The sequence below is a fragment of the Sceloporus occidentalis genome, unplaced genomic scaffold (assembly GCF_023333645.1).
Source record: "Sceloporus occidentalis isolate IW3139 unplaced genomic scaffold, rSceOcc1.0.p SCAF_14, whole genome shotgun sequence".
Taxonomy (NCBI): domain Eukaryota; kingdom Metazoa; phylum Chordata; class Lepidosauria; order Squamata; family Phrynosomatidae; genus Sceloporus; species Sceloporus occidentalis.
The window spans coordinates 16,683,891-16,696,748 of record NW_028316994.1 but is presented as its reverse complement, the minus strand read 5'-3'; the positions used below and the strand labels follow the sequence as shown (position 1 = coordinate 16,696,748).

The following is a 12,858-nucleotide window of genomic DNA, read 5'->3' as shown; positions in this document are numbered from 1 at the left end:
GGTGGTGACTCCTTCTGCTAACAGTTCATATATTCATTGAGAGCTCTGGAAAGTTACTTTTAGGAGCAGCAGCTTTCTGGGTCTCCCAGTCAGTGGTGGATTCTAGGAGTTGTACTTCAAAGAAAGTAGCTTTCCAAAAGCTCTAATTTCTTGGGACTTTTCTTCAGCCCCTTCTTTCTCATGCCAGGGACCTTATCTATGCAATTGGGATGGCAGAAGGGAGAGGATGAGAACAAAATGTCTCTTAAGTTTTTCCCCAATGTATTTATTTGTTTTATGTACATCCTTTTCTGATTTGAATTAGAGGGACATGTGTATGTGTGTGTAAGAGGGATCCTAGGTAATCTCTTTGCTAGCTACTGGCCAAACCAAAAGTTTCTAGCCTTTGGAGAGTCACAGGTTACCTTCTCTTCCAGTCACTCCTAGATCCATTGAAGGAATTAGATGCTTTAGAACTAAATTGCTTTAGAACTAAGAAATACAACCTTTTCCATTGAAAAAGAAAAAAATTGTAGGAAGGAGAAGGGGATGCATACCAATGCATACTTTTCTTGACCAATTAAAGCAAACACAACGGATTGCAAACATGATCTCCAGTGACAATAGAGCCTGGGCAGAAACTTCCCACCTGTCCAGGGGGGTCCTATTGCAGATTTACATCCCCCCTCATCACAAGAAATAGTGATTTTGTCAAGGATCTCCTGTTCAGAAGTTTCTTGTCTCTTGGAGATGGATGTGTAGGATGAGAGAAAGAAGTGAAGGGGTGGTAGACAGGATGCATGCAGAGGATCCTGTTCAGTTGTGACCAGCTTATAAACATAGAACATTAAGTACTGAAGGACTCAATGAATTTACTCATGGCCTTGATAGGCCAGTCTCTCTATAACAAAGTTCTTGGGCTGGCTCACAATAACAAACAAAAACATTTGAAATTAAGTAACAGTTATGTGAATATTTATTTATTTGAATAATATAACTATTATTCAGTATCAGTTAATTGTCGAGGACTGATTAAGTAAAATGAGTTATTATATATTTATTGCATTTATACCACTTTCCTGTAATGGGTTTTCTTGGTAACTCACAGTACAGCTTGACCAAAAATGACAAAAGAAACCATATCGGAGTATTAAAATACATATAAAATGCAAATATCTACAACAAATTGTAAAAATAAAAAGACCAAGAGCCTTATTGCATAAGAAAAGAAAGGCAAAATGGAACAGGGAAATTTCCGCCTCTCCACATGCCATCATAGCACTTCTGTTCTCTTCCCGGTCTTTTGTCAAATGGGTTTTTCCAGCATGAAAAATTCAATTAAAATTGATTTTGATACTGAGAGGATCAGACTGTGAAATACAAGTTATTTTTTAAAAAAATTCACTTGGTGGCAAAAAGACCAGATTGATGGTACCAGCTGCATTTCTGAAAAGAGGTGATTCCACAGTTGCGTTGCCGAGCTAAGTTTGAAACGGAACATGTATAAGAAATGGAAAAAGGGGGAAATCACAAAAAAGGAATTCAAAGAAATAGCAGGCATGTGTAGGGGTAAAGTCAGAAAAGCTAAAGCGCAGAATGAACTCAGGCTTGCTAGAGAGGTTAAAGACAACAAAAAAGGCTTTTTTGGATATGTCCGCAGCAAAAGTAAGAAGAAGGAAATGGTAGGGCCACTGCAAAATTGGTTGACCGGCCGAACCCAAAGGGTCCTCAACAATGACTCCTTTTCATCCTGGAGAGAAGTGACCAGTGGGGTGTCCAGTGGGGCTCTGTCCTGGGCCCAGTGTTATTCAACATCTTTATCAATGACCTGGATGACAGAATTGGGAGCATACTTATCAAATTTGCAGATGACACCAAATTAGGAGGAATAGCTAATACCCCAGAGGACAGGATCAACATTCAAAATGACCTGAATAGACTAGAAAGCTGGGCCAAAGCTAACAAAATGAAATTCAACATGGAGAAATGTAAGGTACTGCACTTAGGGCGGAAAAATAAAATGCACAGATATAGGATGGGGGACACCTGGCTGAATGAAACTACGTGTGAAAGGGATCTGGGAGTCCAAGTAGACCATAAGTTGAACATGAGTGAACAGTGCAATGCAACAGCTAAAAAGGCCAATGCTATTTTAGGCTGCATCAATAAAAGTATAGTGTCTAGATCAAGAGAAGTAATAGTGCCACTGTATTCTGCTCTGGTCAGGCCCCACCTGGAATATTGTGTCCAGTTCTGGGCGCCACAATTCAAAAAGGACATTGAGAAACTGGAGCGTGTCCAAAGGAGAGAGACTAAAATGGTGAAGGGTCTGGAAACCATGCCCTATGAGGAACAATTTAGGGAGCTGGGGATGTTTAGCCTGGAGAAAAGAAGGTTAAGAGGTGATATGATAGCCCTGTTTAAATATTTGAAGGGATGTCATATTGAGGAGGGAACAAGCTTGTTTTCTTCTGCTCCAGAGAACAGGACCTGGAACAATGGATGCAAGCTACAGGAAAAGAGATTCCACCTGAACATTAGGGGGAACTTCCTGACAGTAAGGGCTGTTCGACAGTGGAATGCACTCCCTCAGAGGGTGATAGAGTCTCCTTCCTTGGAGGTCTTTAAACAGAGGCTGGATGGCCATCTGTCAGGGATGCTTTGATTTGGATTTCCTGCATGGCAGGGGGTTGGACTGGATGGCCCTAGTGGTCTCTTCCAACTCTACGATTCTATGATTCTATGATTTTTTAAACTGGATCTGTAAACCAATTTAAAAAACAACATAAAAATAGAAACTGGAGCTGTAGAAACAGCATAAAGTGAAAACAGATGGTCTGAGCAACCCTGCACTTGTCTTATGCCAACACTAGAGGTATGCCACCTGCCATTAAACCACCAGAAAGTACACAGTGTGTCCCCAACCTGTGATAGGAGGGCCAAAACATGGTTGAAAGAAACTGAAAATACATGTATTTATCTTGGATGATTTAATTTATATTTCACCGTTATCCTTGTGCATGATACAAAGCAGCTTACACCACAAAAATGCCTGCCATGTCTTCATAGACTTTGCCAGTACTACCCACCACTCCCAGGAGGTAGCAGAAATTATATACCTGCACCACCCAGAAGCACAGGGAAGCTAAACTTATGCTGCGGATCTGAGGTCTTGGCTCTGGTTTAATGCCCTCTCAGTTTGGATAACGCACACACAACAATGCTACAGCAAGCCCAACACCTATCTGGGTGCTGAGTTGCATCTTATTCTGTACTACTGTTGTGAGTAATGGCGGTAGTTGATGAAGGACCAGCTCTCTCTTATTCCTCTCCTTTCTCACTGAGATGGAAGGCCCAGCATGGATGTAAATTTCTACCATGGCTTTAGATGGAAGTCAGGCCTCAGAATCTACATATTCTGCATCCATGGATTCAACAACCCATGATTTTGGGGGGGGGGGGGGGGGAATAATTACAGTCTGCCCTCCATATTCATGGATTTTTAATATATGGATTCAAGCATCCACAGCTTGAAAATACTTTTAAAATATATAAATTCCAACAAGCAAACCTTCATTTTTGCCATCTGATGTAAAGGGTCCCATTTTACTACCCCATTGCATATACTGGGACTTGAGTATACTATTCATGGATTTTGAGATCCAGAGAGTCCTGGAACAAGACTCACTGGACACCAAGGGCCCAATGTCTAGGTTAAGGAACAACTGGTGCCTTCCTTTGTGATGCCCACATGCCACCGATGACGTTACCCATTGTGGCTGTTCCACTTCAGTGGAGTTTTCTAAGCTCATCAAAATAGCTTTCTGCTGATGTCCTGGGGGATCTTATGTCAAATATTAAGCCCTCCTCAGATCTAGGAGCAAAAGGTCTCACTAATTCCAAAATAACAGTGCATTTGCCTCTAGAGAAGGCATTCCACAGCCATCATGAAAAACACTTTGTCTTTTTTAAGCCCCTTCTTCCCCATTTAGACAAAGGCCATTGGACAAGCACCTAAGATATGGATAGGTGCATGAGGAAAGGGACTTTTCTTTCAGATACCTTGGTCTTAAGCCATGGAGGTCTTAAGAATAATGTATAGGAAAGTTCCTTCCTCTTTTCTCATAAATTGTCTCCCTCTTTTCATATCCAGAGTCAGAGAGGTTCCTTCAGGCTTGACCAGTTTAGGTTAGTCCCTTCCTAGATTCTGCAAAGTCGCATGTTATTAACTTCTTGCTTGATTTCCAATTCCTCTTGCTTCCTTTTAAATGTCAACTTGACCCTCTTTCCTTTCTTCTGTGAATCTTTCAGGGTGTGGGGAGTGTGGGCTTTGTCTTCTCGCTTTCTTATGTGTTATCTGGGAAAGACAACCAACAACTCCTTTGTTCCTTTTTATTTAGGGTGACTGGGTCTGGCTGAAGAAATTCCCAGGAGAACAGCACACTGAAATCAAACCAGCTACTAAAACAGCTTTTTGTAAGGTAAGCATTGCCCTATTATGTTCAGAACATAACAGAATATCAGAATACATCAGGTGTGGGGTAATAATAATAATAATAATAATAATAATAATAATAATAATTTATTTATAGGTAAGAACTCATATGTGTTGCATTTTAAGAGGGATCAAAAATATCATAGTTGTCTTAATTTTAGTTTAAACAGCCTGCCAGATATTCTCTAAGCCCTTCAAGGGTTCTTGTCCCCAACCTAAGAATGAACCATCAAGCCTTTTCCCACTCCGTAATATTTTCCTTGGTGTGACTGAAAAATCTCTGCACAAAATAGGATTGTATCATACCCCCCAACTGTCCCAGTTTGCAAGGGACAGTCCCAATTATTCCTCTGTCATCCCATTTTTTCCAGCTGCTTTTAAAATGTTGTAGCTTCTCTCTTCTCCTCTCACTTTGTCAGTTATTTCAATTGCTGCAAATGAGGTTGAAGGTGCAAACATACCAGTAGTTTTCACTCAATTAACTCAGTGCATGTAGAGGAGAGAAATGGTTGGCGCCTTGCCCTTTCCAGTAGGCTCAGGCAAAAGCAGGCTGCTGCAGCTTTCCCTAGCTTGGGTGTTCTTCCTCTTCAATAACATTTGCCATCTTGACTACACTCTGATGTTTCAGGGCCACATGGGTCCCAGTTTTCATTTTGGAAATGTTGGAGGGCATGCTGTCAGATGCCTATGCAATCTCAGAGCTTGTAGGAACCCCTAGATCCTTGGAAATCTTCTGAGACCATGACAGCAACCATCATGAAGGGAAGCATTTTACGCTGAGCATGCCATTTGGCCTGAAATAGAAAAAGGGCAGCCACAGTCACAACAGACCCCTCCCCAACACCTGATGTGTAATTTGAGGGCTGTGTGTTCAATACCTGAAAAAACTGGACTTTTGGCATTCTCGTTAATGCTCATATGGGGTAAGCTTTATGGTTCTCGAGTGACATCCGGTACAATAAGGGACACCTGGAAATCCTAACACAGAACTAGGGCTTTTTCCTTTGTGTGATTAAGTACACACACACACACGCACAGAGCAAGCATGAAAAGACAGGCCAATTGATCAAGAAGCTGTGAACCACCCATTCGGAGCTATCTTCTTTTAATAGTCCATCAAATAAACAACATTTAGAGTTTTAAATTTGGCACCTTTCCAGAAATTGGCAAAAATCATTCTTGAAAATACGCAAAATCTCTCTGAATGACCAAAAAACAACCCCTTTAGCATCTCATGGCATAGAAAAAGCCCCCTCCCCATTTTTATTTCATTTATTTTATGAGGAAGTATCAAGTCATGGCTCAATGCTATGGATATCCTGGAATTTATAGTTTGTTGTGGCACCAGAGCTCACAGGGAAGGCTAAATTTATCACAAAATTACTCATTTCAGAATTCAGCGTTGAGCCATGATGGTTAAAGTGGTGTCAAACTGCATTATTTCTGCATTGCAGATGCAGCCTTGCATTCCTAATTCTGTGGTACTAAACTAGCTCCCTCTTGTGGAAAATCCTGTAACAAAAGCCTTGAAGTCTTTCTGGTTCTTTCTATCTCCTCCCACACACTTTTTCCTTTATCTTCAGCTGCGGGATCTGCGGCATGAAAATGTAAACCTTTTCCTTGGCTTCTTCCACGACTGTGGGATCTTTGCCGTTGTCTCGGAGCACTGCACCCGTGGGAGTCTTGAGGATCTCATCCAAAACAAGGACATGAAGTTGGATTGGATGTTTAAGTCATCCTTGCTTCTGGACCTGATTAAGGTGCTTTGGCGGGGGAAGAAAGGGGGCTTCATTATTGCCTTTGAAGATCCCAGAAAAGTCATGTTAGAAAGAAAGTGATTTGGTTCAGCTTGGAGAGAAGGGAAGGGAACACCACAAATGTTGCTTAAGAGTGCCACTGGATCAGCCTACAGGTTATCTCCTCCAGCATCCTCTTTCTCACCAGTGGTGTCCCTACCTCTAGTCTCACCTGGTCCAGGTAGGCTGCTGGAGGACAGCGGTGGCCAAAAGAGCATGCTCAGCTCTCTCCTTTGCAGCAGTGGTGGAGGCTTTCTCATGAGAAGGCATCCGCTGCCATGACAAAGTCAAGAGGGATGTGCTTGGCCCTTCTCACTCTACAACGTGAGGAGGACCCAACCGGATGTCACCCATCTTCTGGGGCATCACCTGGTATGGTCCGCATCACCTGCACTCTTGTAGTGACACCACTGTTTCTCACTACCACAGGAGTCTTTTCTGCTGGTGCTTGCTAAAAGAGCATGGAAATACTACTGTCTTTTGGATTCCCCCTATCCTGGAGAACAGACCATACTGCAGCCCAAAAGTAATGCTTTGAAGCTCTCCTTACCAGCAGTAACTAGTATGCATAGACATTTGAGGTATTGACACAGGCTAGGATCCTACAGAGTCCAACCATTGTGCACAGTGGGCCATAGAACATATTCAGGGGTAACCACATTGGCCATAAAGCAAAGTACAATAACATCCAACACCCACAAAACAGCAATACCTTTATTATCCATTACAAATACAAAAAGATACTTCCTATGAGATCCAGGTTCCTATGATAACATGGATCTTGAAGTATATTTTTGTGTTGCTCAAGTAATTTCAATTTTATTGCCTGTTTCTTACAACTATGGCAGGTCCAGGGGCCAGTTTTCTGCCCCTGATGTGCTTGGGGAGGGGGGGGGCATGTTGACTTCCAAAAAAATGAATAAAATACAATAAAATCGAAGCAGCCAGAGGTTTTGGAAAAAACCAACACATTTTGATGCTGGAAAGTGCAGGGATCTGCTAGAATCTATTAAAAAGAAAAATTGCTTCTCCTGCAATCCTCAAGGAGAGGCAGTTCATCTCTGGGGGGTGCATTTTGATAAAAAACAATCAATCCATTGAGTCTGGAAGGTCTGAAACTCAAAAGCAGCCTTGGAGCCATATATGGCCTCAGTGTTCCACTTTCCCCTTTATAGTGAAAAGTAGTCACATTTGGGGGTGATCTGAATGTCTGATTTGTGATAATTTCTTAGGCTTTGTGTGAATCATCAGGGGTAGGGGGGCCATCCACATATTGAGGGATTCTCTACAGCAATTAAGAATTTTGGGCCTGTTGTACAATTTTACAAGCCAGCCGGTGTGATTCTTCCAATTTTCTTTTTGTTATTTTTTAACATTAAATAAAGGAAAACCCCCACATTTGGCAGTGAGAGGTGGTTGCTGAGCTTTTAATGTTTCTCAGGGATGGTGCTAGAGATGTCAATCCAGTCTCTACCTGATGACATTGTTCTTTCTAAAAAGTGGCTGCAATTCCAAAGCGATTTTAAAATAAACTAGCAACAGCTGCTGGGTATAACAGCTTGCCTTAATGGAGCAGGGATACGGAAAGGCCACCTGGTCACCTTCTAAAATTGTAGGTATTCCAGCCTGCCCAAAGTGTTGTTGTGATTGTTTTGGGAATGAATGTCGCACCAGGGACCACAGAATAATTTTAAGGTGGATAGGACCCAAGAATAGGAAGTGGTATATTATGATGTTTGCATATTTGTAGCTCCCTCCTCCCAAAACAGTGGGGGGGAAATGCGGCCTGTGGACCACACTGATCACCAGTGACATCGGCCATGTCCCATAGAGAAAAATTCTGGGAGTGTGTGTGTCTGTCAAGGGGATGGGGAGGGTGAAGTAGGATTGCCAGGACTCAGGGCAGTGTCTTGAGATTATTATGCTTTTTTTAAGGAAGGAGGAGATAGCTTGATTTTTGCATGCGAGTAGCTTTAAAGACTGGGCACCCATTCCCTCTCCACTCCCATTTGGTGCCTGGCTGGATTTGCTACTTCAGCATGAAGGTATTTGTGTTGTAGTTGCATGTACATTAGCTCACCCAAAGACCATAGGAGAGGTGAGGGGATGTACAGAAGAGAGAGGGCATGTGCATGTTCTTGGGCCCATTATGCTATTTGGGGCAAGGCAGGAAATAGAAGATGCTGAGACATTTTGCCACCTAATTGGCTATCAAAAATGCCCCACCTGCTTTGTGCTGCCATGTTGTGTGGTTTCACTAAATTCTGGGTAGATTTATGGAAATCCCTCCCCCTCATGATTGTTTGGACTATCAGGTGAGCCAGAAGGGGTTCCAGCCCTTAGTCAACTATCACCTGCCTCTTCTTTGTGATATCACAAATCACCTCCTCTCCCGTTCTCAGATTTTGACTCTGAAATCTCAAGGGATGGGAGGTGGCTAACCTGATAATCTGAGCAAGAGATCAGTGTAATGAATGGGGTCCACAAACAGACCCTTAATCTTCCTTCCTTTAGGGGATGAAATACCTGCACCATCACGACTTTGCACATGGACGGCTGAAGTCTCGGAACTGTGTCGTGGATGGCCGCTTTGTCCTCAAAGTCACAGATCATGGCTACAATGAGCTGCTGGAGGCCCAGAAGATCCCACGAGCACCAATGAAGCCCGAAGGTTAGCAAAGTCAGGAACTGAGAAGGACATGTGCAGATGTAGATGTATGGGGCATGTTACAGGGCATGTTAGATAGGAAGGTTTCATAGCTGCTTCCTACATTTCTATATTAGAATATTAGGCAGTGAAACAAACGTGCTAATTGGGTAGTGCTGCTTCTGTCCCAAAGCAAGGTCATTCAGTACACCAAAAGCAGCCCTTGATCTGTTCAGAAGTAGACAAAATACTTGCCAACCAGGATGTATACCAGGTTGGAAATTGGGTGACCCTCCAGATTGTTGGATTACAGCTCATGAAAGCTTGTGTCAGCAGATCCAATGGTGAGGAATGCAGTTCTGCCATATCTGGAGATCCATACAATTCTGACTCCCATGTAAGCAATATACGAGGCAGTATCTTTGGCCACATATTTCTTGAGTGACACAGAAAGTTTCTTTATGTGAGGAATGATTTTAGCAGTGAAATTAGAGGAACATTATCAACAAGGGGCCAGACACTGCTGGAACAGTATAGAACTGAGGCAAACAACCCATTCTGTTTTCAATGCAGCCAGGTTTTAGGAATAAATATAACAACCCTGTCTGAAGAAATTTGCCAAGAAAATCCTAAAATAGGTTCACCTTAGGGTCACCATAATTAAAAAAAAATGACTTGTAGGGACAAAACAAGAACAAAGACAGTGTACCATTCAATGGTTGAATAAAAGTGGAATGCAGACGTTCCCTCCCTGAGCTTAAAGGCTCAGTGTCAAGCTTACTCTCTTCCACTTGACACTGGAAGGAAAAAACATTCAAAAGATGAAGTCCCAGAGAAGCCACCTGAGGAGTTGAGAATGTGCATAGATTGGAGAACCAGGAGCACACAGGGCTATGGAATGTTGTGTGGGATTGATATGAGGAGGAAGTAGGATGGAAGAAGTTGATATCTCTCTTGCTTTTTTCATTTCCTCTTCCAGAAAGGTTCTGGACAGCACCAGAACTGTTGCGAGATCCATCACTGGAACGAAAAGGCACCCTCAAAGGAGATGTCTACAGTATCTCCATAATTATGCAGGAAGTCATATGCCGCGCACCTCCGTACTGCATGCTGGATATGACTGCGGAAGGTACAGAGAGGGCATGAAGGAATGTGGGGAGAAGAGTGCATATCATGTTCTTCCATACACAGGCTTTCTGTCTTTACACTGGTCATGACCCCTCTTGCAGACTGGAACAATGAATTGGGTACAAACAGCAGGCCTTCCATACATTCCCTTGCACGGTTTGTTTTTCCCAAGTAGGAAACTCAGCCTAATGTGAACATGGGAAGTTGCCTTGTAGCAAATTAGGCTTTGGTCCATCTAGCTCAGTCTATATTGACTGGTAGTGGCTTTCCAGACGAAATCTTTTCCAGGTATGCCTAAAGATTTAGTGGATTGAATCTGGAGTGTCCTGATATCAAAGCCTATGCTCTACTATAGTTGTTATGGTACCCGTCTGTCCCATGCAACAAGGGACATAAAAAATGCTCACATTTTTTTTCATAGCTAGTGAGAAAGAGTGTTGAGACACATTGAGACAATCCATTGAAAAACTCCTCAACTGCTGTGATATCTTTCCCATTTGGGGACTTTTTTATCTATACAAAAAATTGGTTTGAACAATATACCCAGTTTGAACGAGAATGGAGAAATATTTTTGCACTGAAAATAATGCATTTTGTGTTGTGTCGCACTAAGTATTGTTTGCTCAAACTTGGGGGGGGGGTGTGTGCAAAAAATCTACAAAGTTTTGCACAAATGTACTTTTCATGCAAAAAGTCTTAAAATGGAAAAGTCATGAAAAATACGTACAAATACTCTTGTTATCTCATGGGGAGAAAGCTTTTGAAAGTCTTCATTCTTGCATGCAAGAACAAATAAGCAAAGAATAACATCCCTAGAATGTGGTATATTACATCAATTTTCCATCGTAATAATTTTGCACACTGTGGTCTGGTGTTTACCATGTGAGGCCACTAAAGGCTGATTTGATAAAATCCCATATTTCACACAAGGGCTGCTTTCAGAGAAGAGGATTACCATGCAAAATTGATATAACTGAAACCATTGGCCCTAAAAGCATTTTCTCAGACTCTAACCCATATACATATGCTGAATGCAGATTGTTTATACAACACAGCTTTGAGCTGTGACCCAAACTGTATTAGAACATATGTATGCAAAGGGATTTGTAGCACCTTTGAGACTAACTGTGTGAAAGAAGTTGTAGCACAAACTGTCATAGGTATGGGCTACTTCCTCAAACGCATGGAGGGACCTCCAGTGTAAGAGGAAGTTAGTGTAAAAAATCATACCAGTCAAACAGTGATGGGTTTGTTAGGGCTTAGATGTATTCTCCCATATGGACTTACTTGTGCTTTGAGATCTCTTGGGGAGGCTCTTCTCTCTGTCCCACCACCCTTACAGTTACATCTGGTGGAAACAAGAACTTTTTGGTGGGTGCTCCCAAGCATCAGTACTCCATTCACAGAGAGGTTAGAGTAGCACCGGCCTTACTATCTTCCCACACCCAAGTAAAGACCTTTTTATTCTGGTAGGAATTTGAGAAATGATTTTTAGGGGGAATGGGCCATGTACAATGTGCTGAATTTTTATGTGCTTTGGCTGTCAGTTTTTAAAGATTTTTTTTAAAAAATGTATTGGATAGTTTAATTGTTTTTAATTTTTGTACACTGTAAAAATTTTTTAACTATCTTTGTTTTATCTATTATAAAGGTGCCATGAGTCCTAAACTGGGGAGGATACTAATCCCATGAGTCCCAAGCTGGGAAAAAATATTGTATTAATATGAATGCTAATGCTGTTAATATTTATTGAGTAAAAAAGCAGAGTGCACAACACAGAATTGGGTGGAAAGAGATTGGCCTGAAACAAAAGTGATGCACTGTCCTATTGTCCAAACAGAAATCATCAGTAAAGTGGAGAAGCCGCCACCACTTTGCCGGCCTTCCGTTTCTGTAGACCAAGCTCCGATGGAATGTATTCAGCTGATGAAACAGTGTTGGGGTGAGCAGCCAGAAAAGAGGCCCAATATCAATCAAATATTTGACCAGGTAAATTTGGCTTCAGGTGTAGTGAATAAGGTTTGGGGGCACCAGAAAGACTTACCACTAATGCCCTTCCTATCTTTCCTCCAAAGTTTAAGAACATCAACAAAGGTAGGAAGACAAACATCATTGACTCCATGCTACGCATGTTAGAGCAGTACTCCAGCAACTTGGAGGACTTGATCCGAGAGCGAACAGAGGAGCTGGAGGTGGAGAAGCAGAAGACGGACAAGTTGCTAACACAGATGCTGCCCCCGTGAGTCTTTGGATGCGACAAGGGAGCTTAATGTGGGGAGCCTTCAGGACATTTCTAGATTATGGACTTCCTTTCATATTCTTAAGGAGATATAATGGGCACACATTTTGGGTCTTTCCTCCTAAAAGAAGAAAGAACGAGGGTGGTGTTGGTTTCATCTGAGCTAGGCATGGGGAGTTTCACCAGCAGCACCCTCAATTTTAGCATAAATGTGTGTAGGGAAGTGATTCATCTTGTGAAGAAACAAATGGAGGGCAGAGAGGAGAGCAATTGTATTTTGAATCTGTTTTGCAAATGCAATAAAAGGGAGCTGCTAGCTGGGCCTATTCCTTCCACTATTCTTTCTTTTTCTCTAACATCTAAAGGATCATTCATATGGACTGGAAACAGAAAATAATATTTATTTGTTTTGGCATTTTGTGCCGTCCGTGAGGACCCTGAAAGATTCAGGGGCAAAAATGTGGCCTTTGTACCTCGCCAAGTTGCCAACCCTGTGTTTAGGAGTTTTAGTAAGAGCTGGGTGGTGGTGGAGGTTATTAATTTTGTGCAGTTAATTGAGAGAGTTTAATGCCCT

At 42.1% G+C, this 12,858-nt stretch overlaps 1 protein-coding gene across 4 annotated transcripts in view; it reads left to right on the top strand.

The window, feature by feature from the left end:
- GUCY2D (guanylate cyclase 2D, retinal) overlaps positions 1–12,858 on the top strand; it is a 56,585-nt gene that overhangs the window by 37,666 nt on the left and 6,061 nt on the right. For all 4 annotated transcript variants that reach the window (XR_016271966.1, XM_089480292.1, XM_089480293.1 and 1 more), the window contains 6 exons: positions 4,380–4,460; positions 6,058–6,234; positions 8,785–8,941; positions 9,897–10,046; positions 11,886–12,034; positions 12,121–12,284. Coding sequence is in view for 3 of the 4 variants with exons in the window: in XM_089480292.1 (XP_089336418.1) it covers positions 4,380–4,460; positions 6,058–6,234; positions 8,785–8,941; positions 9,897–10,046; positions 11,886–12,034; positions 12,121–12,284 (878 nt within the window). In the remaining variant the exon portion in view is untranslated. The remainder of the gene's footprint in view (positions 1–4,379; positions 4,461–6,057; positions 6,235–8,784; positions 8,942–9,896; positions 10,047–11,885; positions 12,035–12,120; positions 12,285–12,858) is intronic.